General features: G+C 42.9%; 1 protein-coding gene across 3 annotated transcripts in view; it reads left to right on the top strand.

Annotated features, from left to right (window-relative positions):
* The window catches only part of USP39 (ubiquitin specific peptidase 39), a 30,313-nt gene extending 4,448 nt beyond the window's left edge, over positions 1 to 25,865 (top strand). For all 3 annotated transcript variants that reach the window (XM_060027420.1, XM_060027422.1, XM_060027421.1), the window contains 11 exons: positions 71 to 165; positions 1,411 to 1,547; positions 2,779 to 2,931; positions 8,141 to 8,366; positions 10,237 to 10,314; positions 11,211 to 11,278; positions 12,226 to 12,414; positions 17,343 to 17,485; positions 22,589 to 22,724; positions 24,426 to 24,512; positions 25,361 to 25,865. In XM_060027420.1, coding sequence (XP_059883403.1) covers positions 71 to 165; positions 1,411 to 1,547; positions 2,779 to 2,931; positions 8,141 to 8,366; positions 10,237 to 10,314; positions 11,211 to 11,278; positions 12,226 to 12,414; positions 17,343 to 17,485; positions 22,589 to 22,724; positions 24,426 to 24,512; positions 25,361 to 25,408 — 1,360 coding nt within the window. In that variant the 3' untranslated portion in view covers positions 25,409 to 25,865. The remainder of the gene's footprint in view (positions 1 to 70; positions 166 to 1,410; positions 1,548 to 2,778; positions 2,932 to 8,140; positions 8,367 to 10,236; positions 10,315 to 11,210; positions 11,279 to 12,225; positions 12,415 to 17,342; positions 17,486 to 22,588; positions 22,725 to 24,425; positions 24,513 to 25,360) is intronic.
* The last annotated feature ends 578 nt before the right edge of the window (positions 25,866 to 26,443 follow it).

Here is a 26,443-nt window from a genome sequence, read left to right as displayed (position 1 = left end):
TGCTTCGCTCAGGTGCTCACCTAGGCAACCATCCCTATTAATTGTTTCTGTTTTGTTTTGGTTCTCTTAGGAGTGTGCTGGACTTTGACTTTGAGAAACTGTGTTCCATCTCCCTCTCGCATATCAATGCGTATGCCTGTCTGGTGTGTGGCAAGTACTTTCAGGGTAAATAAATGTTTTGCATCACATTTTCAGCACTAGCCACAGCTCTATTCAGGGATTTTTTTTTTTTTTAAGTAAGTAAGCTGCTGTTAGGAATCATGTCTAGTAAGCCCTATCTTTGTTCCCAGGAAGGTGGAATACTCTTAGAAAATCCACAGGAGGTTCTCTGATTGGTCAGAACCTGAATACATGTGAAAGGAAGAAAGAACTAGCCATATGAGAGACTATGTAGGAAGTATCAGAAACTCTGGGTTTTTGAATCTCTGATGTTTTCTATACTTATGTCTTTTTCTGAGAATCCTTTTACTCAAGGGACTTTTTCATTCTGTTCTTTTTTGGAAATTTATTATTTCAGTTCATTCAGAGCAAGCAGATGCTTTGTACACAGTATAGTGGAGGATTCAAAAGAATTATAAACTGCATTCTTTGCTCTAATAAGGATCTTATAAACTGTCAAGGTTAACACGTAAAACAATCAGCAGACTCTCTTAAGACCATAAAGATTACTGCTGGACTGTGTGGCGCTGAGTATAAATAAGGATGATAGGAGTTGAAATATGCAAAAATATGCAAAGGATGATAGGAATTGAAATATGCAAAGTTGAAATATGCAAAGATCATTGTTAGCTGGAGTGTTTGTGTAGAGTTCATGGAGGAGGTGGAACTTGTACTCTATATGCAGGACATAGAGTTTGAATAGGTTAAGGGTGAGATACTCTAGAAAGGAGTGGCAACGTGAACAAAAGTATGTGGGTACAGGATTGTCGTGAATGTGGACAGTTGAAAACTCAGGACTAAGTGATGATGGACTGTCACAGATATGTACGTGTGTACGTGCAAATCAGTGTATGCATGTACGTACATGTATGTGATATATATATGGATATTCCTAGTTTCTAATACATGAAACTAGCTCATATACATAAACACATACATATATGCACACACACACATACATGTACACACACACGCACAAATACACCACACATATTTTCTCTGTTCATGTATATGAAATTAGTTCCCTTATGTCTTGTGCCATCTAGGGAATAAAGCTAATGCGCTCTTCTTTCTTGCTAATTTTTGTGATGAGAAGAGTTCATGTGGGAGATTCCTTTCGTGGATGGTGTAGTACTTTGTTTTTGCTGATACTAACGTGTTCTGGTACAAAATAATGAAAGGAAAATTACCCCTCATCTGTGTGCTTATGGAGTCTGCCCTTCTCTCATAGCCTTTCACTCTTCCCTACAGGCCGGGGTTTGAAGTCTCATGCCTACATTCACAGTGTCCAGTTTAGTCACCATGTCTTCCTCAACCTCCACACCCTCAAGTTTTACTGCCTCCCAGACAACTATGAGATCATCGATTCCTCGCTGGAGGATATCACGGTGCGTGTCCAAGAGGGTTGGTTTGGAACCAGTTATCCTGGGAGCCACCCCAGGGCTCCTGAGGATCTGCCCCACCCAAGGTCAGGGAAGAGTCTCAGTCCCTTGGGCTTCGAGAGGCTCCTTTCGCCTTGGCAGGAACCAGAGAAACAGAGTAAGGAGGTCACAGTCCGTAATTTTGGCCCATGGTCTACAGCCTAGCTCTGATTTCTGCTTTTAATGTTGAGGGTTAGGACTGAAGGAATATTGCTACTTTTCAATTAGGGTGAAAGCATTTTTGTGAAATAAATTATCCTTCCATATTTTGGAGTAGGGATGTGAATTGGGCCTGCTGTAGGACAGTGGATGCCAAGAGGTATACCAGCTTCCGGCTACTTTTGACATGATGCAGCCAGAATGGCCAACATGTCCATCTGTGGGCTCTGGTTTGTGCCCTGTGCCAAGAGTCACTGCACTTGAGTGAGGAGTGTGGAAAGTCCTGTTGGGCTTTGATTACTGTTGGAACTGTTGATTATTGCTTTCCTTTTCAGCAGCGGCTGCATGTTCAATAGAGTTGAATGCTCTATTTATTAAGGAAAGCTTGGTTTTCAGAGTGTTTGAAACACTACTTACTCCACTTCCGTATGTTTTATAACAGTCTATTAACGTTGAAGTTAAAGTGGTTAAGGACAGTATTTATAGATGGAGAAACTGAAAGGAATTGAAGCTTTCAAGGTGAGTTAGTGGCAACCTCTGACCAGTGTGTGACATGATGACCCTCATAGGTCTAGGACAGGGAAGGTTCTGATCCTGCCCCTCCAGCCACAGGGAGTCCTGAGATCTCAGTCCTGCACAGATAGGAGGTGACACTCCTGTTCCTGCACCGGGCCTGTGTGCTGGCTCTGTGTGAGGTCCCACCTGGGACTCAGACTCCTGCCTCCTGCAGACTTGAGTGTCCTGCAGCTTCTCCCTGTTGTTTGTCACGGGTTTGGCTGAACCTGCGGTCTGACGACAGGCCTGGGATTCAGTGACTTTGGGTTAAACACAGAGATCACCTTCTAGATGAGCAACGTGGGGCGGGGCCCATTGCATGTTACCTCAGTCCTTAGACCTACTGTTGGGAGCCCTTTGGGTGGGTGGTGAGACGTTCACGACCAAAGTATCTTTTCTTTTGGCAGAAATTGCTGTTGCGGATATGTCTTGTGAACTCTGTAGACTGCCCTAAAACAGCCTAGGATTTTCTTTTGCTTTTCAGTATGTGTTGAAGCCCACTTTCACAAAGCAGCAGATCGCTAACTTGGACAAGCAAGCCAAGTTGTCCCGGGCATATGATGGTACCACTTACCTGCCCGGTATCGTGGGCCTGAATAACATAAAGGCCAACGACTACGCCAATGCCGTCCTTCAGGTAGGTTGGAGGCGGGAACCATGAGGGAGGGGGCAACCCGGGAACACTGTGAAGCTTGGCTAAGAAACAGCTGCCTTCTGGTGGAGTGCAGTCAGGTGGTCCTCAGACCCCGAGCCTTGCCAAGGACTCTTCTTGGGTGTTTGTTCTGCCCCAAGCAGAACATTCCCGTCTGCCTGAGGGGCTGCCGCCAAATGGTGGACCAGTTCCAGCCTCTGGAGCTTCCAGGGAATGGGGGATGGAGCTGCGCGGGGCCTGCAGTACCAAGTAAGAGACACGTGAGCTAGATGATGCTTTTTCTTTTCATGGTGTAGATGTTCATTGTGTTGGCTCTGTTATGTCTCTGTCCTGCCCCTGTGCTGAAGTCCTGCAGTGAGAAAGGCAGAAAGCCAAAGTTGTCCTGTTGCAATTGTTTTGCTTTTTAAAAAAAATTACACAAGTAATGTGCGCATATTGTAGAAAAATTAGAAAACGTTGGTAAGCATAAGAAAATAATCATCCTACTTCACTCAAAAAAAAAAACTGGTTAAAAAAAACTATAAACAAGTACTTGTGTAGGGGGAAGATGTAGAAAGTATAAAACAAAAGCTTCATTCCTTTCTTTCCCTAGTACTCTGTCCTGGGGTAGTTAGCAGTATAGAGACCTCCAGAACTTTATTCTAAACGCAGGTACACAAATGCATTATATCCTGTCATGTGGCAATATTATGGTTTATTTTGTTATTTCCCAATTGATACATAAAATTTCACTTGTCTCACATTTTTATTTCTGTTACCAGTGTTGCAGTGAGTATTCTTCTATATATATATAGTCTTGCACTTTTTGTGACACTTACATTTTGTTATATTTCTTTTCTAGACTTGAAAAATATTTGTATTTTTTTATCTATAAAGTAATGTAGTATGTATCTTTGTATGTATTTTAACCTAAAAGCATATTATGAAATCAATAAATATTCTTATGCAGCATCCTTAATGTTTACATGTCAGTCCATTTTGTTGAATTTAATTTATTTAACCTTCTTTTCTTCTTGTATTAATGCACCTTGGGCCTAGATTCTAGGCTGTAGGGGGTTTGTAGCAATTTACAAACCCACCAGCAACACAAAAGGGTGTTTTTCTTTTTCTTTTTTTTTAATTGAAGTATAGCTGATTTACAGTGTTGTGTTAGTTTCTGGTGTACAGCAAGGTGATTCGGTTATGCATACATATATATATATATTCTTTTTCATACTCTTTTACATCATGGTTTATTACAGGATATTGAATATAGTTCCCTGTGCTATACAGTAGGACCTTATTTATCTGTTTTATATGTAGTGGTTTGTATCTGCTAATCCCAAACTCCTAATTTATCCCCTCCCCCACCCTTTTCCCTTTGGTAACCATAAGTTTTCTATGTCAGTGAGTCTGTTTGTGTTTCATGGATAAGTTCATTTGTGTCGTGTTTTAGATTCCACATGTAAGTGATATCATACGGTATTTGTCTTTCTCTTTCTGGCTTACTTCACTTAGTATGATAATCTTTAGGTCCATCCATGTTTCTGTAAAAGGCATTATTTCATTCTTTTTGTGGCTGAGTAACATTCCAGTGTGTGTGTGTGTGTGTGTGTGTATCACATCTTCTTTATCCATTCATCTGTTGATGGACATTTAGCTTGTTTCCGTGTCTTGGCTGTTGTAAATAGTGCTTCTATGAATATTGGGGTGCATGTGTTTTTTCGAATTATAATTATCTCCGGATATATGCTTAGGAGTGGGATTGCTGGATCATACAGTAGCTCTGTTTTTAGCTTTTTAAGGAACCGCCATACTGTTCTCCATAGTGACTGCACCAATTTACATTCCTACCAACAGTGTAGGAGGGTTCCCAAAAGGGTGTTCTTCATCTTGCATTGTCACTGTTAGCATTGAAAACAACTTTTTCCATTTTTTTTTAATGTATTTCATTTATTGATTTTTGGCTGTATTGGGTCTTGGTTGCTGTGTGCGGACTTTCTCTAGTTGCGGCGAGTGGGAGCTACTCTTCGTTGTGGTGCGTGGGCTTCTCATTGTGGTGGCTTCTCTTGTTGCGGAGCATGGGCTCTAGGCGCGTGGGTTTCAGTAGTTGTGGCACGCGGGCTCAGTAGTTGTGGCTCGTGGGCTCTAGAGCACAGGCTCAGTAGTTGTGGCACACGGGCTTAGTTGCTCTGCGGCATGTGGGATCCTCCCAGACCAGGGCTTGAACCCATGTCCCCTGCATTGGCAGGCAGTTTCTTAACCACTGCACCAGCAGGGAAGCCCAACTTTTTCCATTTTGATAGGTATCTCCATTTTAATTTACTTTTTAAGAATTCACTTCTAAAGTTATTATATTTTTTCATGAGTTGTTGGGCCTTATGTGCTCATTTTTCTATTAGTGGTCCATTTTATTGAGGATTAAAAGTATGCTGGAGAGGGTGTGGAGAAAAGGGAACACTCTTGCACTGTTGGTGGGAATGTAAATTGTTACAGCCACTATGGAGAATAGTATGGAGGTTCCTTAAAAAACTAAAAATAGAATTACCATACGACCCAGCAATCCCAATACTGGGCATATACCCTGAGAAAACCATAATTCAAAAAGAGTCATGTACCAAAATGTTCATTGCAGCTCTATTTATAATAGCCAGGACATGGAAGCAACCTAAGTGTCCATCATCGGATGAATAGATAAAGAAGATGTGGCACATATATACAATGGAATATTACTCAGACATAAAAAGAAATGAAATTGAGATATTTGTAGTGAGGTGGATAGACCTAGAGTCTGTCATACAGAGTGAAGTAAGTCAGAAAAAGAAAAACACCGTATGCTAACACATATGTATGGAATCTAAGAAAAAAAAAGGTCATGAAGAACCTAGGGGTAAGATGGGAATAAAGACACAGACCTACTAGAGAATGGACTTGAGGATATGGGGAGGGGGAAAGGTAAGCTGTGACAAAGTGAGAGAGTGGCATGGACATATATACACTACCAAACGTAAAATAGATAGCTAGTGGGAAGCAGCTGCATAGCACAGGGAGATCAGCTCGGTGATTTGTGACCACCTAGAGGGGTGGGATAGGGAGGGTGGGAGGGAGGGAGACGCAAGAGGGAAGAGATATGGGAACATGTGTATATGTATAACTGATTCACTTTGTTACAAAGCAGAAACTAACACACCATTGTAAAGCAATTATACTCCAATAAAGGTGTTAAAAAAAATCAGATGTTCAAACTTAAAAAAAAAAAGTAGACATATATATATTGGCCTTTTTTTTTTACATATGTTGTACATATTTCGTTCTAGTTCTTTTTTGGCCTTTAAACTTTGTTCGTGATATTTTTGCATGAAGAATTTGGTAAAAAATTGTAAAAGTATATCTGTGAATTTTGGTGTCTGCCATTGGTGTCATGCCTGGTCCCTGGAGAGGTCAGATTCTTAGGTGGAGAGAGACTTTGTGGACTGTTCCTCTTACAGCCTCTCGTGGCTTTGTGAAGACTGTTACAGGATGGACAGATAGGATTTGGATATGGGCAGGGCAGTTAGTTTTGGCTTTGTGATGGGTTTCAGTCCCCACAGGAAGTTCTCTTTATTTATACAAATAAGTAGATCACCTGGCTCTGTAGCGCGATGAATAGTGCATTGGACTTCTATTTATACAAACAAGGAGATGAACAAATCCTTTGTGATGTTTCCACTAAAATGGGATTGAATGGACCAAGTACTCCACCTGGAGGCTGAATAATTTCTCTCCGAGGACACCTACTGCTTGTATTGTTGCTGAAACCAGGGAGCAACCTCTCTCCACAGCATGGATAAGCAAGAATTAGTATAAACTATCCATATGCTTCTCCTTTTTTGAGAGTAACTCTAAGCAGGAAATCCTTGTTTCTTCAGCTGAGCTAAGCTTGTAGGGGCTTTCCTGATCACCTCTATCGTTACCCTGAGTTGTATCCTGAGTTGTCTTCCCCAGAGACACCTGGGTTTAATTGTGTTTAACAGCATCCTTCTATCCTTGCTGAAAGAATTACCTTGTCAAAGAAAGTTGTGCTCATGGTAAGCATAGCACTGACGAGGATTCATGAACCCATCAGGAGGGACCTGTGGGGAGACTATGCATTTATTTAGGGTCTGTACCGTGGTCTCCTTCCCAGTTTCATAACTCACACTAATAAGCATGTGTTTCTTCTTGAACTAACATGGCTGGTCTTTATCTTTTTGCTTAATGAGATAAAATTAATTTTTGTTCTCTTAAACCTTTTAACTATTTTCCATCATAACAGAGTACATTCATTTTTATATACAGTTGTATCGTTTTGTTTTGTTTGGTTTTGGTTTTGGCCATGCCACACAACATGTGGGATCTTAGTTTCCCAACCAGGGATCAGACCTGTGCCCCCTACAGTGGAAGTGCAGAGTCTTAACCACTGGACCACCAGGGAAGTCCCTGTATCATTTTATTACCACCCTCTCAATACCACATTTGGGGAAGACACCAGGTTTTACTAAGATGTTTTTCATATTGTTTTAATGTACAGTTGAGAGATGGGGGAACTGTGGTCTCCAGATAGTTCTCTCTGCCCCAGCCAAATACATGGTGAAGAAAGAGTATCTGGGTTTCTAGCCTTCAGTTCCTGTGAATCCAAACATAGTCACAGGTCTAATTAGAGTAAACAAAGGAAATTTTTAATTAAGTTGGTCAGCAGATAGGGATTTGAATACCTTTTTTTTTTTTTTTTTTTTTTTTTTTTTGCGGTACGCAGGCCTCTCACTGTTGTGGCCTCTCCCGTTGCGGAGCACAGGCTCCGGACGCGCAGGCTCAGCGGCCATGGCTCATGGCCCCAGCTGCTCCGTGGCATGTGGGATCTTCCTGGGCCGGGGCACGAACCCACATCCCCTGCATCGGCAGGCGGACTCTAAACCACTGCGCCACCAGGGAAGCCCGAACACCTTTATTTTAAAACTCCTTTGTTATACCCACATTAGCAGAGTGTCTGCAGAACTGAACTTTCTGTGAAACTTGCTATAAAGGATGTTTCTCTAATGTGAACTCTGGGGGGGATTCTCTGGGAGTGCAGTTGCTTCTGATTCTTTAAGGCATCATAGGCACAGTTCTATTAGAAGAACTTTAGGTGGACAAGCTTGGCTCCCAGGGGTCCTGAAGAAAGGCTGTGGATTAATTGGAGTGTTTGTTTGATTTCCAGGCTCTGTCTAACGTTCCTCCTCTCCGAAACTACTTCCTGGAAGAAGACAATTATAAGAACATCAAGCGTCCTCCTGGGGATATCATGTTCCTGTTGGTCCAGCGTTTTGGAGAGCTGATGAGAAAGCTCTGGAACCCTCGAAATTTCAAGGCACATGTGTCTCCCCATGAGATGCTTCAAGCTGTCGTCCTTTGCAGCAAGAAGACTTTTCAGATCACCAAGCAAGGTAAGGAAGGAGTAATTCATGTTTTCTGACTTTAGGGCAACACAACTAGTTTGATGAGCACATTTACTTCCACTTTGCTGTGAACCTTACAGTAGCCGGAGCGAGTGTCCAGTGCATACTGTGGTTAGGTTCCTCACTCTTCCTTCCTCAGCCTGCCCTGCCCAGGGTCCCAAGCGATTTTAGCTGGATAGAAAGTCTGTCTGCTTTGGTGAACTAAACTCTACGACTCAGGAAAACCAGGAGGCTGGGAAAGGCACCATCCCTTATTAAGCGCCTGCCACTTTTGGTTCTCATTTTGCCATGTTGCAGACTAGAATATTTTATTTTGACTATTTTTATCTCTCCAAACTCAATTAGTTATTGCCACATGAGTAGCTCTTAGTACCTGTATCTGATATGATATTCTCTAGCATCCAGGTCAGTTGATTCACCATTCACTCATGGTGCTAGTAGGTTTTAATGCTACCAGGATAAGAAACATAGTTTTTTCTTCCAGGGGCTCCTATTCTAGTGGGGAAGATAGTTATGTAGAAAGATGATTACAGGGTGTTAAGTGCTGTGATAGAGGAAGCACAACATGCTATGGGAGGGAGCATAGAGTAAGGACGCCTGTCGAGCACATGGGAGGTGGGCTGGGGGTCAGAGTGAAGGAAGAGACACCTAAATTTTAGGTAGCGGGGAGACAGGGTGGGATTGGGCATTCCAGGTAGATAGGACACCGGACAGGAGCATGGAGCTGCCTGGTGCAGAGAGAAGACTGCATGTGGCTGGACCCTTGGATCCAACGATGAGAGCCGAGGTGGACCAGGTGTTGGGTTTATATGCCACTATAAGGAGGCTGGATTACATCCTGATAACGGTGGGGAGTCAGTGAACGAACGCTTTTAAGTAAAGATGTGCCTTCACATCTTTGTTTTGAAAACATTCTGGCTGAGGAGTGACTTAGAAGGGAAGTTCAGTAATGGCCTTTTTTTTTTTTTTTTTTTTTTTTTTAACGGTACGCGGGCCTCTCCCTGTTGTGGCCTCTCCCGTTGCGGAGCACAGGCTCCGGACGCGCAGGCTCAGCGGCCATGGCTCACGGGCCCAGCCGCTCCGCGGCACGTGGGATCCTCCTGGACCAGGGCACGAACCCATATCCCCTGCATCGGCAGGCGGACTCTCAACCACTGTGCCACCAGGGAAGCCCAGTAATGGCTTTTTAAATTTTTATTTTAATTTAATTTAATTTTTTTTTTTTTTAAATATTTGGCCATGCCGCATGGCTTGCGGGATCTCAGTTACCCGACCAGGGATTGAACCTGGGCCACAGCAGTGAAAGTATCAAGTCCTAACCACTAGACCAGCAGTCCCCAACCTTTTTGGCACCAGGGAATGGTTTCGTGGAAGACAGTTTTTCCCCGGACTGGGGATGGGGGGGCGGGAGGGTGGTGTGGGAGGGTTCAGGCGGTAATGGGAGCGACGGGGAGCAGCAGATGAAGCTTCCCTCGCTAGCCTGCCGCTCACCTCCTGCGGTGCGGCCCGGTTTCGAACAGCGGTCCTCGGCCCAGGGGTTGGGGACCGCTGCACTAGACTACTGGGGAACTCCCAGTAACGGCTCTTGATGGGTGATGAGACTCAGGTTTGGAATAGAGGAGATAATCAAAGATTTTGGTTGAACCAGAGAGCCAAGGGAGAGAGTAAAGATCAGAAGACTTGAGAGTTTGTCCTTCAGGAGTGCCAGCGTGTAGTGGCCAGGTAGAGGAGGATGCCCAGGGGACGGGATGGCGTGGCTGGAGAGGAAGGAAAAACACTGAGAAATGCCAACCCGCAGGGGGTTTGGAATATCGTACTGTCTCCCAGCTTCGACATACCATCTTTCTTTCTTTTCCAGGGGATGGAGTCGACTTTCTCTCCTGGTTTTTGAATGCTCTACACTCAGCTCTGGGGGGCACAAAGAAGAAAAAAAAAAGTAAGTCATGTTATTTTGTGAAAGGGAGACCTTTTTCGTTTTGTTGCTTCTTTTAAAAAACGCTCTGTAGCTTCCCATCCTTTTCTTCTTACCTGTTTATCTTTTTGTGTTAGGGTAGTGTCTCTGTATATATGGGCTAAATCTTGTTCCTGAATGGTTTCCTCTCCATTTTTCTTTATTAGAATATGGTTGTATCTAATGGCATTTTTAATAAGTGGAAATGGGTATATAATTGTGCTCTAGAAGTCCTGACCCATTTTCAAGCTGGGGGGCTGGGCAGCATACTGTAGACATGCTAGTGGTGCCAGAGTGAGGGCTTGGTGGGCGGGTTGCCTGGCTTGTAATTTGGTGGAACAAACTAAAAGCTCGTGCCTCGCCCTGAGCATGTACTTGGGGAGATGAGGCTGGCCGCTCTTTTCATTCTCAGACCTTGAGTCCCTGTGTTTCTTAGCATCCAGGTTGGCTTAGCAGTAGCTAGACATTTTTCATGAATGCCAAAAATAACTCTTAGCTTAGAGACCGCTGAACCAGGTGAATAATTTTGGAGACCTAATGCAGTTTTCTTCTTTCTGTGTTCTGATGGTGTTGGTTTCTTCATGTGGGATTGTGGCCTCGTTCTTTTTCTGTCACATAGCCCTGCCACCTCTTCAGGTATCTTCAGCCTGTGTGCCCCATCTCTCTTGGGAAGAAGATAGACATAAAATAATTATTTACACAAATACTTATAAAGGTATAATTTAGTTGTATATGTTACAAAGGTTCTTCTCTGCTTAGTGAGAGCTTTGGGTCTTCTGCTGGAAGATGCTGGTTTATTTCAGAAATTTAGGAGTTAGGACTGTATTTTGGAAATGCTTTCCAAGCTGACAGAATTTGCATTTTGATTTCTGTTTGTACAGCTATTGTGACTGATGTTTTCCAGGGATCCATGAGGATCTTCACTAAAAAGCTTCCTCATCCTGATTTGGTGAGTGGCTTGAACCGAGTTTTGGACCGATTTATATCGCCTGAGGGGATTTAGGGTTGACAGAGAGATGCTTAGATAACTGGTACAGCCTTTTTTTTTTTTTTTGTGGTACGCGGGCCTCTCACCGCTGTGACCTCTCCCGCCGCGGAGCACAGGCTCCGGACGTGCAGGCCCAGTGGCCATGGCTCACAGGCCCAGCCGCTCCGCGGCACGTGGGATCCTCCCCGACCAGGGCACGAACCCGTGTCCCCCGCATCGGCAGATGGACTCCCAACCACTGCGCCACCAGGGAAGCCCCGGTACAGCCTTTTGCTCCAGGAAGAGGTTCTACAGTACACCTGCCAAGTGGCACTTCCTCTAGGTTCCTGTTGCACCAGTGTGCTTTAGTTTGGGAGGTAGTGGTTGGATATAACAGTTGACCTTTGAACAACACAGGTTTGAACTGCACTGGTTCACTTATACATGGATTTTTTTTTAATACATAAAACTACTACGTTTACGTTTAGCAGTTGGTTGAATCCGAGGATGCGGAATCTGTGGATATGGAGGGCCAACTATAGGATTTGAGCATCTGTGGATTTTGGTATCCAAGGCAGCTCCTGGAACCAACCATAGATACCGAGGGATGACTGATTTCAGTGTTCTGGCCACTGGGTGGTGCTGGCGTGTTTTTTCCAGAAAGCTCAGATAAGCTTTCTAAATCATCTAAAAACTTTTAAAAGAGTCTGGTATTTAAATAAAATCTCTCTGAAGATGGAAGCCCGGTTTTTGCATTAATCTAAACAGGTACAACTGCATGTGAAACTGCCCAGTCTCTTGGGCACCCCTCTTGGTTCACTTCAATATTAAATGAAGTAAATGTAACAGAAACATCGTTTCTTTCCATCTGTGGTGTTCTCCACTCTGCTCACACTCCTTCCCTACTTTTGCTTCTCCCTCACTGCTAGCCAGCAGAAGAAAAAGAGCAGCTGCTCCACAATGATGAGTACCAAGAGACGATGGTGGAGTCCACGTTTATGTACCTGACGCTGGACCTTCCTACTGCCCCCCTCTACAAGGACGAGAAGGAGCAGCTCATTATCCCCCAGGTGCCGCTCTTCAACATCTTGGCCAAGTTCAACGGCATCACTGAGAAGGTAGCCCATTAGCACACCTGCCCTGCTGATACCCCGTTCTCTCTCTTGACATGTTTCTTTTTATACTTGGAAATTGCCACATGTCTATGTAATGCGTTTATTTTAAAGTATATTGTGTTTATTGAGCCTCCCAGACTTCCTGATGTTTCACCCCCAACTCTTAACTTGAGTTACAGTGCCTCTGGGTAGTATGGAGAAAGGAAGGGGGTATTTAGGATAGTAGGAACTCACAAAAGTACGAAAGGCTCCCGTCTTTTAAAAAACATGACATCAGTATTAAAGTGGAAAAAAAAACAAAACTAAAATACAATGAAAAAATTTATTCTTGTTCTACCATTGCTCTGCATCAAATTAAAGGTTTCTTTTTATCTGCTGAGTTAACCGTTTCTCGGTTTAATTCCCTTCTTCATCCTAGACAAATTTAATCCTTTTTGATTCTTTTAAACTTTTTAACTTTGGTTCTTTTTTTTTTAACTTGATGCCTCATTCCAAACCCTTTCTGCTCTCTTTTTTAGCTAAGGTTCATTGGTTTTCAGATAGTAAATGCCCATTTCTCCCCACCACCCCCATCCCCTTCTCTTGCTCTCTCTCACACACGCACACACACACGCATAGAGATAGGTAACCTAAAGTATCTAGCCTGTTTCTTAGGCTCATTTCATTTTGGGGAGGCAAAAGACCTTGGGGCTCATCTGGTTCAGTTTATTTTATTTGGTTTTAGTTTATGTTGGTTTTAAATGACAGAGCTGGGGATATTTTCATCTGACTTTTTCAACTGTGCCACATGGTCCCTATTATTACTGTTTGTTCAAACTTAAGTAATATTAAGATTCCCGTGGACCCTCAGGATTGATTTAAATTTATTGTTATTATAATATTACTTAAAATAGTATAAACATCAATGTTGGTATAAGCCTTTTATACCTACAGCTTTTAAGCACGTATTAAATTATAACAAACTTACACAAACAAAACTTTGAACCCAATAAAATTGGTTAATAGTGCTCTTGTAATGTGAGTTTAGCTAACACCTTGCTGTGTGAATGTGGTACTGATGTCCAGGGTGAAATCCTTCCCCCCCGTATTTTCTCATAAATTCCAGAGAAACCTTTTCAAGTTAGGCTATGACATCATTTAGGTGTTAAATCTGTCTATCCTTCACTACTCTGAGATAATTAAAACTAGGGCTTCTTGATGTCAACTTGTTCATAGACACAGATGTGGGCAGTGAAATCTCTTGGCATTTACTTGATTAAAAATTTTTCTTTGCTTTTAGTACAGTATTTTATTTCAGTCACGCAGAGATGAGTTACTTCATATCACCAAAAAGACGTTTTTTCCAGTAGTGCTTATACCCTTAGATGATCAGAAATTTACTTAAAAGCAGGTGTGGCTGTGGTATGTGTGCTAGAGCGGGAAAGTTTTTATTTCTCCAGCGCTGTCAGGTTACTCATCATGTGGCAAGGGAACTTAGTTTTTTAAAAAGTAGCAGTTCTATGGAGATACAATTTACAGCACCATATAATTAAGTGATTTAAAGTTTACAGTTCAGTGGTTTTTTCCTACATTCACAGATCTTTGCAACCACCACCAGAGTCAGCTTTAGAACATTTTCATCATCGATGTTTTTTATCACCCTTTAGTTATCATTCCAACCCCCTTGTCTCCCCCAGCCCTAGACAACTACTAATCTACTTTCTGCCTCTGTAGATTTGCCTCTTCTGGACATTTCATATAATATGTGGTCTTTTGTGATTTGCTTCTTTCACCTAGTATACAGCGTTTTCAGGGTTCATTCATGTTGTAGCATCTATCAGTACTTCATTCCTTTTTGCAGCCAAATAACATCCCATTGTATGAATGCACCACATTTTGTTTATTCATTCATCAGCTGATGGACATCTGGAGTTGTTTTCACCTTTCTGCTGTTATGAATAATGCTACTATAAATACCAGTCTACAGGTTTTTGTGTGGACATGTTTTCATTTCTGTTGGGTGGGTATTGGGGAGTGGAATTGCTGAGTCATATGGTAACTCTTACGGTTAGCCATTTGAAGAACTGCCAGACTGTCTTCCAAAGTGGCTGCACTATGTTATGTTCCTACCACCAGTGTGTGAGTGTTCCAGTTTCTCTACATCTTCACCAATGTTTGTTATTGTTCATCTTCTAGATTATAGGCATCCTAGTAGGTGTGAAGTGGTATCTCATTATGGTTTTGATTTGTATTTCCCTGATGACTAATGATGTTAACCATTTTTTCATGTGCTCATTGGACATTTGCATATCATCTTTGGGGAAATGTTTATTTAGATCCTTTGTGCATTTTAAAAATTAGGTTATTTATCTATTTTTTATTATTGAGTTGTAAGAATTCTGTATATGATCTAGATACCAGTCCCTTATCAAATGTATGATTTGCAAATATTTTCTCCCATTCTGTGGCTTGCATTTTCACCCTCTTGATAGTATCATTTGAGGCATAACAGTTTTAATTTTGTTGAAATACCGTCTAGTTTTTCTTTTATAGTGTGTGCTTTTGTTATATGTAAGAATCCACTGTTAAATCCCAGGTCATGAAGATTTACTTTTGTGTTTTCATCTAAGACTTTTGTAGTTTTAGCTCTTAACATTTCAGGGCTTTAATTCATTTTAAAGTTTAGTATATGGTATAAAGTACAAGGTCCAACTTTATTCTTTTGCATATGACTGACTGTCTAGTTGTCCTAGTACTATTTGTTGAAAAGACTATTCTTTTCGCATTGAATGGTCTTGGCACCCTTGTTGAAAAATCATTTGACCATAGACACATGGGTTTATTTCCGGACTCTCAATTTTATTCCGTTGAAGTATATGTCAGGACCAGAGTCTTGGTTATTACTGCTTTGTAGTTGGTTTTGAAATCAGAAACTGTGAATCCTCTGACTTTGTTCTTTTTCAAGATAGTTCTGGCTGTTTTGGGTTCCTTACAATTCCTTGCACATTCAGATTTGAGGCTCAGCTTGTGGATTTCTACAAAGAAGCTAGCTGGCATTCTGACAGGGATTGTGTTGAATCTGTAGATTAGTTTGACAATTATTGCCATCTTAATAATAGAAGTCTTCTGATTCATAAACATGGGGTGTTTTTCTATTTATTTATCTTCTTTAATTTCTTTCAACAATGTTTTATAGTTTTCAGAGTATGTTTTGAACTTCTTTTGAGTTTATTCCTAAATATTTTATTCTTTTTGATGCCATTATAAATGGAGTTGCTTTCTTAAGTTTAGTTTTGGCTTGTTAATTGCATGTGTGTAGAAATACAGTTGATTTTTGTATATTGATTTTGTATCCTGCAACCTTGCCAGACTTTTAAAGTGGATTTCTTAGGATTTTCCACATACAAGATCATGTCATCTGCAAACAGAGATAGTTTTATTTCTTCCTTTCCAATCTGGATGCTTCTTATTTACTTATTCACGTTTTATTGCCTAATTGCTGTGGCTGGAACCTCTAGTACAGTGTTGAATAGAAGTGGTAAATGCAGACATCCTTATGTCGTACCTGATCTGAAGGGAGCGCATCCAGGCTTTCACCAGTAAGTATGATGTTAGCTGTGGATTTTTCATAGATACCCTTTATCAGGTTGAGGAAGTTCTTCCTATCTGTAGTTTATTGAGTGTTTTTCTCATGATAAGGTGTTGGATTTTGTCAAATGCTTTTTTGTGTCTAATGGGATGATTGTATGGTTTTCGGTTATTCCTATTTATTGCCTTATTATTTTATTAATATGAAATGGTACATTACATTTATTGATTTTTGGATGTTAAGCTACCTTTGTATTCCTGGATAAGTCATACTTGGTCATGTATAATTGGTGTATAAGTCTTTGTTGTTGTTTATGTTGGAATTGGTTTGCTAGTATTTTGTTGAGGATTTTGGCGTCCATGTTCATAGAAATATTGATCTGTAGTTGTCTTTTCTTGTGATGTGACTCTCTAGAGAGTGATGGTCTCATTGGTATTTCCTCTCTGATTATGATTAGTTTTTCATTCCTATCTCTTAGTTTTTACTGTACTACATTGTGTTTGTGTTAAGGAAAAGTAAATATATGTTCACTAGTTTTTAAGCCTCTTGGGCTGAGGAGAATGTCCTGGGCCCCCACCACTCCATCCCCTCAAACGTGCTGAGTGAGGCCTCAGTGAGTGTTGCCCAACAAATTGCACTTGACCCACCAGTCTCGGGGCCTTTGAGGAGGAAGGAACGTGGGATGTCAGTTGACAGCTCTGCTGGAACCCTCAGTGATGAGGGGCTCCTCGCTGCCTCCTAAGTGCCTGTTGCACCGTGCATGTGTCTAGTGGTCAGGAAGCTCTTCTTTATTTTGAATTAAGTGAGACTCTCATGGTTTTTAAATTCTGAGCTTTTAACAAATCCTCTTTTTCACTTGACATTTTTGTTTTCCTTATAGAAAGGAATATCCATACTGTGGTTGAAGTTCAACAGTATGATTGTGTGCTGGCTGAAATGCAGCCCACAGTTGAGGTATTTTAGCCGTAGCTAAACAGCTACTCCTCAGCCTTGTAGGTGGTTTCTGGGATCAGGTGTCTTCTGAATTCTACATGTAAGGCAAAATTATATTAAAAAACCCCAAACAAGGGCTTCCCTGGTGGTGCAGTGGTTGAGAGTCCGCCTGCTGATGCAGGGGACGCGGGTTCATGCCCCGGTCCGGGAAGATCGCACATGCCGTGGAGGAGCTGCGCCCGTGAGCCATGGCCGCTGAGCCTGCGTGGCCGGAGCCTGTGCTCCGCAACGGGAGAGGCCACAACAGTGAGAGGCCCGCGTATCACAAAAAATAAATTAAAAAAAAACAACAACAACAAAAAAAACTCAAACAAGCCAGAACAAAACTCATGTCCCTGCTCTAATTTGATAATTTTTTTTCTCTCTCTAGGAATATAAGACATACAAGGAGAACTTTCTAAAGCGCTTCCAGCTCACCAAGCTGCCTCCATATTTAATCTTTTGTATTAAGAGATTCACTAAGAACAATTTCTTTGTGGAGAAGAATCCGACTATTGTCAACTTCCCTATTACGTGAGTGTTCCCCTCCTTCACTTCCTCTTAGGGGGCATGAGCTTGAATTTCTTTTTATATCTTTGTGCCACTCTTAGTTTTGGACTGTCTTAGTTGGAGATTGCAAGGCACCTACCTACACTACATAAGTTAAGGGTTTTTATTGGAAGGATAGAGATATTTTAGGGGCCTCAAAGATGGATATTTCCCTGCAGGCAGTTCCTCCTTTTTCTTCTCTCCTGTTGCTTGCTGGGAATTGTAGTCTTTCAGTAAAGGGAAAAACAGTTGGTAAAAGTAGGGTAGGACAGGTAGGATTCTCCTGGCTTTGAAGATAATGCTGAGCAGTTAGTCTGTCCATCTGTTTTCTGGTCATTGCATCTCGTATGCTATAGTTAAGGATGGACAGTGGGGATGACTCTAGATTTGTCTTGCTTTCTTGGGGCCCTACTACCTTATTTCTTCCCTAGAGGATAAAGTCTGAAATGTGTTCAGTTTCTCCCTATTGATGAGGACGTTATACATTTTGATGTATAGTCTTATTTTTAATTGACCACGTAGTTGTCTTTTTGCAGACATTTATGAGTGTTCTAATGGGACATTTGGAGGAGTCGCAGAAGGCTCCTGCAAGACCCTTTTGGAGGTAGACAGTTGGTTTCCAGTTCTCAAGAGACATGGTTTTTCCCACTCTGAAGATGATCTCTCTGAGAACATGGAGAAGCCTGGTGGCGGGGCTGGCAGGAAGAAATGTGGGTCTGTGTGTGGGCTTTTAGATAAGGTAAGAGCGGAGCCCTAAGGTGGTTTCTTACTGAGAACGATTTGGATGGATGGATGATAGGATTACCGTGCTGTAATAGCTCAGAAGTGTGGTGTTTTTAAACCTTAGAAAGTAGTTGGGAGCTGTAAGGGGCAAATGTTCATTTTCTTGTCTTGTCTTTCTACCTCCATTGCTTCCATTTTCCAGATGTCCAGACTGCTCCAGGACTGCCAGTGTTCTCCTTTGAAAATAGTACCGGTTTTTTTTTTTAAATAAATTTATTTATTTTATTTATTTATTTTTGGCTGCGTTAGGTCTTCGTTGCTGCACGCAGGCTTTCTCCAGTTGCAGCGAGCGGGGGCTACTCTTCTTTGCGGTCGCGGGCTTCTCATTGCGGTGGCTTCTCTTGTTGTGGAGCACGGGCTCTAGGCGCGCAGGTTTCAGTAGTTGTGGTGCTTGGGCTTAGTTGCTCCGCGGCATGTGGCATCTTCCCGGACCAGGGATCGAACCCGTGTCCCCTGTATTGGCAGGCGGATTCTTAACCATTGCTCCACCAGCGAAGTCCCAGTACTGGTTCTTAATTCTGTGTAGTGTTTAAGAGGGTAGTAACTAATATTAAAGAAGTCAGAGTTCTGTGCCATCCTAGCCATGTGGCCTTGGGCAGGTCATTTGCATATTCTCTCCTGGATTAAATGAGAAGCTTGGACTAGATGAGCCCTAGGGGTCCTTCCAGGTGTAACGTGTGTGTGTGTGTGTGTGTGTGTGTGTGTGTGTGTGTGTGTGTGTGTGTGTGTGTGTGTGTGTGTGTGTGTGTGTGTCTGTGTGTGTGTGTGTGTGTGTGTGTGTGTGTGTGTGTGTGTGTGTGGTACGCGGGCTTCTCACTGTTGTGGCCTCTCCCGTTGGCGGAGCACAGGCTCCGGACGCGCAGACTCAGCGGCCATGGCTCACAGGCCCAGACGCTCCGCGGCATGTGGAATCTTCCCAGACCAGGACACGAACCCGTGTCCCCTGCATCGGCAGGCGGACTCTCAACCACTGCGCCACCAGGGAAGCCCCAGGTGTAACATTTTATTGTTTCTGGTTCCATCATCACCAGGACTCTTAACAGTGGGGGTTGAGGAGAGAAAACCTTTGTAGTTAGGATTACAGGAGAACTTCTTTTTCTCTTTTCACACACTTTTCATCCTGTTCTTCTCTAGTATTGTGTTTGTGTGACAAGTAGAATGAAATTGGGGCACATGAAGGTCAGCCCTCTGCCAACTTGCGTAGGACCACAGAGGGGCTTTCCTTGAAAGTCTGTGTATCAGGGTTTTAGTTCAGAACTGGGCTTCTGTGAATTGCCACAGTCACCAGTTTGTTCCTGGAAGGAAGGAGCGCTCTTGACTCCAGGGCAGCTCCAGAGGAAGGACTATGTGTTGGTGGTAGTTCCTGCTCAGTCACCACAGAAATTTCTTTACTCCGGCAGTTCTTTTATATTGGACCTGTAGTATGTTTATTTTGCCACCAGTTGCATTTGGATTTTTGGTAACTGACTTCAGTAGTTTGTCTTTCAGAAAGCTTTGGAGAAGTTGAGAAAAAGGTTACTTCTCAACCAGTCAGAAAAGGTTACTTCTCAACCAGTCAGTTTTAGAGAACATCAAACTGTGTGATTGATTCTGGAAACCTGTACTGTAATTACTTTGTGCACTGTCATTACTTTTAGACTAATATGGTTCTAGGTTAGCCAAGGTCTCCGCTTCTTGAAGAGGACCCTTATCAGACCTAATTCTTCTCCTGTGTTTTACTCATAACACATCTTCTTTTTACCAGAGATTGATTCAGACTTGCAGGGATTAGGACCCTCTGCTCATTTGGAGGTAGGGTTTCTGGAGCACAGGTTTCAAGTTTCACTTCCAGCTACTTAGGTGGTCTCAAAATTGGACAGTTCTGATTGGCGGATGAGTATGGTTTGCTCCGTTGACTGTTTTCTAAAACAAATGATTTAACATGTATTTATTCCCTTTTGTCACTTAAACAGTTTCGTTTCAGTCATGGAAACTTGAGTATAAATACTTCTGAAGATTTCTCTAGGACTCATTCAGAGAAGTCTGAACAGCTGTTGTTAAAGCTGAGAAAACCATACAAGAAGTCAGTTTTTGGCAGCCGGGAGGCATTTCTAGAGCTCACATGGGTTTCCTCAGACTCATATCTAAATTTTATTTTACCAGTGATTGTTTAGGGAATTCCGTGGTAGTCCAGTGGTTAGGACTCAGCACTCTCACTGCCGGGGCCCGGGTTTGACCCTTGGTGGGGGAACCAGCATCCCGCAAGCTGAGGGGCCAAAACAAAACAAAACACCCAACAAAAAGCAGCAACGACTCTTTGATCTATATGGGACACTGTCAGTCTGTAGAAATAAATAGCTATCATGAACACATAGAAAGGTACATAGTATAGTTAGGACAAAGATGTTTATTAATACATGGTTTGCATTGAAAACTTTTTGTATTTTTGGAGAGATAATATATTCATAGTCTAAAGTTCAAAAGGAGATACATATCTGGAAGTGACCACTGGATGTGACTGCTATTAGCATTTATTGTAAATCCTTCCAGAGATGACATTACTGTGTTCTGTGTTTTGAGTGGTAGCACATCAGCCAGTTCTACAGCGATTAGAAATAGGATATAATCTCTCTTATTCTACATTGTATTTAAATTTTTATAAATATTTGTAGGCTACAGAAGGTTATATTTTTCCTGAAAATAGTGTAGTTAGCATTCTCTTAATATTCATGTTAACGGTCAATCTACTTCCCTATTTAGCTATTCGAGAGATCTTAGTAATTGTCATCGGAGTCTTCACGGTAAGCATTTATTATAGCTCTTGACTTCGTAATAACCGGTGTACATGTATATACTTCAGCTGACAGAATTCAACAAATAAAACACAAAAGCAGGTTTTATTCCAAGTACATCAAGAATGCTTCTCTATATTTTAAAAAATGAATGTTCAGGTATTAAAAATAAATTTTATATTTCTAAGTCCCAGTTGAAGGAACCTAGTCAGTAGTCTCTTTTGGCAACCAGAACTGAGAAATTTGGAAGCTGTGGGGTAGCCAGTGTGGGTTCCATAAAGGAAAGAAAGCTGGGTGGGAAAAGAGTAAAGCTGATGTCAAAGCAGAAAAGAGGGCAGGTGCCTCTCGGATCTTGCTGCCTCTCCAGTGCTTGGTTTCAGCTGCATTTCCTAGTCTGAAACCCTTGAATAAATACCCCTTTTGTGCTTAAACTACCTAGGGTGGATTTTTGTTACTTGTAACCTTTTGCTTATTTAACTAAAAGAAAAACAAATAAGGTTCCAGAAGATCAAAGAAAAAAATAAGTCGGATTGATCTGCCTGGTTTGCCATATTGAAATTGTTACAGTGATTATATACAGTGACAACCCACATGATCAGCCTTTCATAGCCTAAGGCCAGAGACCAGGTGTCCCCTTGACACTGCAGCTGCAGCTGATTCCCAGATAGGGCAGAGGGTGGGGCGGTTACACGTGTTCTCATCTCAGAGGAGAAGGTGGCACTCATTCTCACAGAGGAGCCCTAGGTTACGTCACCTGCTTAAACTCAAACACAGCTCTGAGGTGGCAGAGCCCCGATTCCAGATCAGATCTGAATGACTCCAGGCCCTGCACTTTTGACTGCTAGGCTTTTTTTTTTAGATTTTTAAAAAAATTTATTATTTATTGATTGGTTTATTTATTTATTTTGGCTGCACCGGGTCTTAATTGCGGCACATGGGATCTTTGTTGCGGCACGCGGACTCTTAGTTGCAGCACGCATGCAGGATCTAGCTCCCCAACCAGGGATCGAACCTGGACCCCCTGCATTGGGAGCGTGGAGTCTTACCCATTGGACCACCAGAGAAGTTCCTAAGCATGCTTTTATTTTTTACTTTTTATTTATTTATTTTTTTAACATCTTTGTCGGAGTATAATTGCTTTACAATGGTGTGTTAGTTTCTGCCTTACAACAAAGTGAATCAGCTATACGCATACATATATCCGCATATCTCCTCCCTTTTGCATCTCCCTCCCACCCTCCCTATCCCACCCTTCTAGGTGGTCACAAAGCACTGAGCTGATCTCCCTGTCCTAAGCATGCTTTTAAAGTGTGCTTTTCCCATAGAGCCAGTCTTCCCAGTTTGACTCATTTTTATGGCAGATTATATGAATTTCCACAAACCTGGGCTCCCATGGCTCTTCAAGCCCACCTAGATACAGGGTCCTGAAATAGGGTTCCAGAGCTTCATGGTCCATTTGGGTAAGACAGTTAACCTCTACAGGGCTAACCTAGTAGGCTTTGTCTGATCTTCACTTTATTTTCATCATCATCAGAAATGTGGATCTGAGAGAGTACTTGTCTGAAGAAGTACAGGCGGTGCACAAGAATACCACCTACGACCTCATCGCCAACATTGTACACGACGGCAAGCCCTCTGAGGGCTCCTACCGGATTCATGTGCTTCATCATGTGAGTGGGGCTGACTTCTCATGGTGGCCGTGGCAGGAGCAGGTGGTGTTCCTTTGGCACTTCAGAGGGCGCTCCTTTCAGTTTGCTCTTTCTTATCCTTGACCTTGGGATTCTGCAAGTAATAGAGGTGACAGTGGTCAGTTTAAAGCAACGGTTCTCAATTTTGGCTGCACATGGGACTCCCCTGTGGGCAGATTTTAGACTCCTGACACCTGGGCCACCCCAGGCCAGTTACGCGAGAACAACATAATTTGTGCCTGTTGGTTTTCAACTGGGCAGAGGCCAGGGATGCTGCTAAATAATCTTACAGTGCACAGGCTGCCTGCGCAGCAAAGAATTTTCTGGCCCAAAGTGTCAGAGTTAAGACTGCGTTAGATTATCTGGAGGTGGGAACCAGGCATCATGATGTTTTAAAGTTCCCAGGAGATTTCCAGTGTGCAGCCAAGATTGACAAGCACTGTCCTAGACTAGAGCCTTACCACCTAGAGTGGAATCCTTACCAGCAGCACTGACATCATATAAGAACTCGTTACAAATCGCAGAGTCTCAGACCCCTCCCACACCTCCTGAATCACAGTCTACATGTTAACAAGACCCTCTGATTGGTATGAAATTAAAGTTTACAAAGCACTGGTGTGTAGGTTCCCTTTCAGCTAAAAAAATTTCGTGAATTTGCTGAAAATGGCTGAAACGCGCTTAAGATATATTTGGTATCACACAGATTACTAGCACAGATTGTTCTAATTTGATTAGTCTTCTGGGGCCGTGGGTTTAATAATAACTAGCTCTGTCCATCAAGCGCTTTGCTGTGTGCTAGACAGTATGCCACGTGCTCATGTATGTTCATCTCGTTTATATCCTTAAAACACACTTTCAAGATAGGTGTTAATGCCGTCTTTTTACAAGTGAGGAACCTAGGCTCAGAGTTTGAATAATTTATCTGAAGTCAGTAGAATTGGGATTTGAACCTAGATATTTGGTTTTACCGGGAATAGGGACTTGATTATGTGATCCTGAGCTTTTGTTGTGTCTCCTGTTCTGAACTACTGGAATACCCAGAATTCCTGGAGTGTATCTGTCTTTGGCGTTTCTTAGAAGTTGGGATGGGTGGGGCTGGTGAGCTTCCAGAGGTGCCTCTGCCGTAATCCAGAACCCTCTTTTCCCCCTTGTTTATGGAAGCATGAAGGAAAGTAGATTTTGCTGTATTTGCAGCACTGTTTTTTTAGGCCAAAGGAAACAGGTTAGTACGGTGGACAGTGTCCACCAAGGACACTTTTTCTTGACCAACTTGCTGTGTCCTCTGGGACGGGGGTGGGAATGTCCACTTTGGGTTAACACTGCACCTCCTAAGTCAGTGTGTCTATTCCGTCACTTCTGAGCAGCAGGGAGACATCTTAGGTGAGGAGTAGAGGGCTTCCTCTTCTTTCTCTTTATTGTCCTTAAAAGGCGTACAGTGTTTGAGACTCCATTGTACTTCAAGGAGTCCTCAGCAGGAATTGAGTTTGCCAAGATGAACACCCTAAAAAGTCTTAAAATTGAATGATGCCAGGCAGAGGCCGTGCACCCTTTTACGTACAGCTCTTGCTGGGTGATGGTCTAGTGACTATTCTGATTTTTCTAGCTTTCAGCTGTGATCCCTTCCCTCTCATACCCTTTCAGTTTCAGAGAGCAGACTAACCCAGCCCTTCGTACTCTCTGCAGGGGACAGGCAAATGGTATGAATTACAAGACCTCCAGGTGACTGACATCCTTCCCCAGATGATCACTCTGTCGGAGGCTTACATTCAGGTGGGTTGGCCGCAGACTCCAACGAGCACCGAGGAGATGGAGCGTGGGTCCAGTGAGAGCAGTGATGTAGGTGAAGGCATGGAATGGGATTGAGTTAGGTTGGGTGCCTTTTGACATGCACCGGGGAGTGTGGTGGGACCAGATTATATGGCCCTTGAAGCCCAGGAGTGACCTTCAGGGAAGAGAAGGGTGGAGAAGCAGGGAAGAGTGATGAGTGAGCAAGGAGGTTCTGCTTACGGTGAGCCAGGTTAGTTTTGCGAGTGTGTGGTCTGGTTTCAAGGAGGAAGAGCCCAGAACCATCCGGGCTGCCAGCTAGGAGTTGTCTCTGAAGCTTCCCCAGTCCCCCGGGCAAAGTCAGCACTCTTTCATGACCCCACCGCACCGTCTCCTGTCTTCGTGGAGCACCAGCTGGACTAGTGTAACTGTCCTCTCCACTGGGTCGGGAGGTCATGGAGTAGAGTGTCTCTGTCTTCTTTTTCTGACTGTCCTAGTACATGCAGAGAAAGAAGACTGAGGCTAAGAAGATGCTATAGCTTTGTAAAAAAGGAGGGAGACGCTGCTCATTCCAGAGATAACTCTTTCCTTGGTGACTTTGTCTATAAAGTGGCAGGTCTGACTATGAGTCACTTTTTAGAAAAGGAGTTTGGAATGGGAAGAGAAGGATGGGTAGAAAAGTGATAGTTGAATGAAGGAATTTTCTGAAAGATTATGAGTTAGTTTCAGGGGACTTAACAAATACACAAGTGGGGTGATAGTTTGTCCATTGCCTAGCGCAGATTTAGGTACTTGATAAATATTTGTGGATTGAATGCCAGCTCCTAAATATCTATTGTATTCATTTCTTACAGATTTGGAAGAGGCGAGATAACGATGAAACCAACCAGCAGGGGGCTTGAAGGAGGCATCTAGAGCTTTGCTCCCAGGGGGCTTTGGCTGAAGATGGAAATACGAATACTGAGCACAGGCTGATGGCCCAGCCCCTGAGCCAGCCCAGGTTTTATGTGTCCTCGTTCACACCAGAGCATCCCCGGTCCTTCTGCCTAGGATGGCTCTGTGCTGTCACTCAGCTGGTCTTTGATCAATTGATTGTAGATGGATCCTCCTTTCTCCTTCCTGTCTGTCTCCCTTCTAGCAGGCCAGGACTCTTTTACAGATGTATGTAATTTATTTCTGAATAGCTGGGGGTAGCTGAAGGACAAGATAGTTTTCTTCTATGCATCAAAGCCTCAAGATTTTAGGAATTAGAGCTTGAAACCAGTAACACCCTTCTTCCATCATAGGTAGATAGTTTTCCTGTAGTTCTCTTCATTTCTTTGTGTTTTGGGATGGATTAAATATTTTCCTGTTTTTAAACCAGCCTCTTGTTTCATATCCTTCCCTTAGACTGCTACCTAAGGGGAGGATTTAAAAAAAAAAAAAATCCTCACAAACTGTCTACCCTATAGTCTGTTATCTGGTGGACATCATGCTTGTCTCTTCCTGTCAGCCTGTGGGTGGTGTGTCAGTTTAGGATGCATTTATCTCTAAGTAACAAAATATCTGACTGAAAGAGATAAATTATTATTGGGCTTAACTAGAAGTCTGGAGGTGGGTGGTTTCAACCTACAGTGCAGAGCTGTGTGAGGAAAGAGGGAGGGAAGGAGGTAGGAAGAGCATCTGACTGTAGTGCAATTCTGAACCTCTCAGCCAGGCCGGTGGGAAGCCTGGAGCACGGAAGAATCGAGCAGAAGTGGTTTTCGGCAAGCTCATTGATTAGGAGCTGCCTGGAGGAAGGGTGGCCTTGGCCTGGACACTGTGGCAGACCTGAAGATGTGGGAGATCTGAAGATACAGCCGTTGGTGGCCGTCAGTCAGCTGAAGCAAGTTCTCTTAATGGGAGGTAGGAGCCATGCACCTCTGGCTGCCACCCTTTGCTTCTGGGACACAATAGAG

This window comes from Delphinus delphis, chromosome 12 (genome assembly GCF_949987515.2).
Source record: "Delphinus delphis chromosome 12, mDelDel1.2, whole genome shotgun sequence".
In the NCBI taxonomy this organism is placed as follows: domain Eukaryota; kingdom Metazoa; phylum Chordata; class Mammalia; order Artiodactyla; family Delphinidae; genus Delphinus; species Delphinus delphis.
This window is presented reverse-complemented; position numbering and strand designations above follow the sequence as displayed.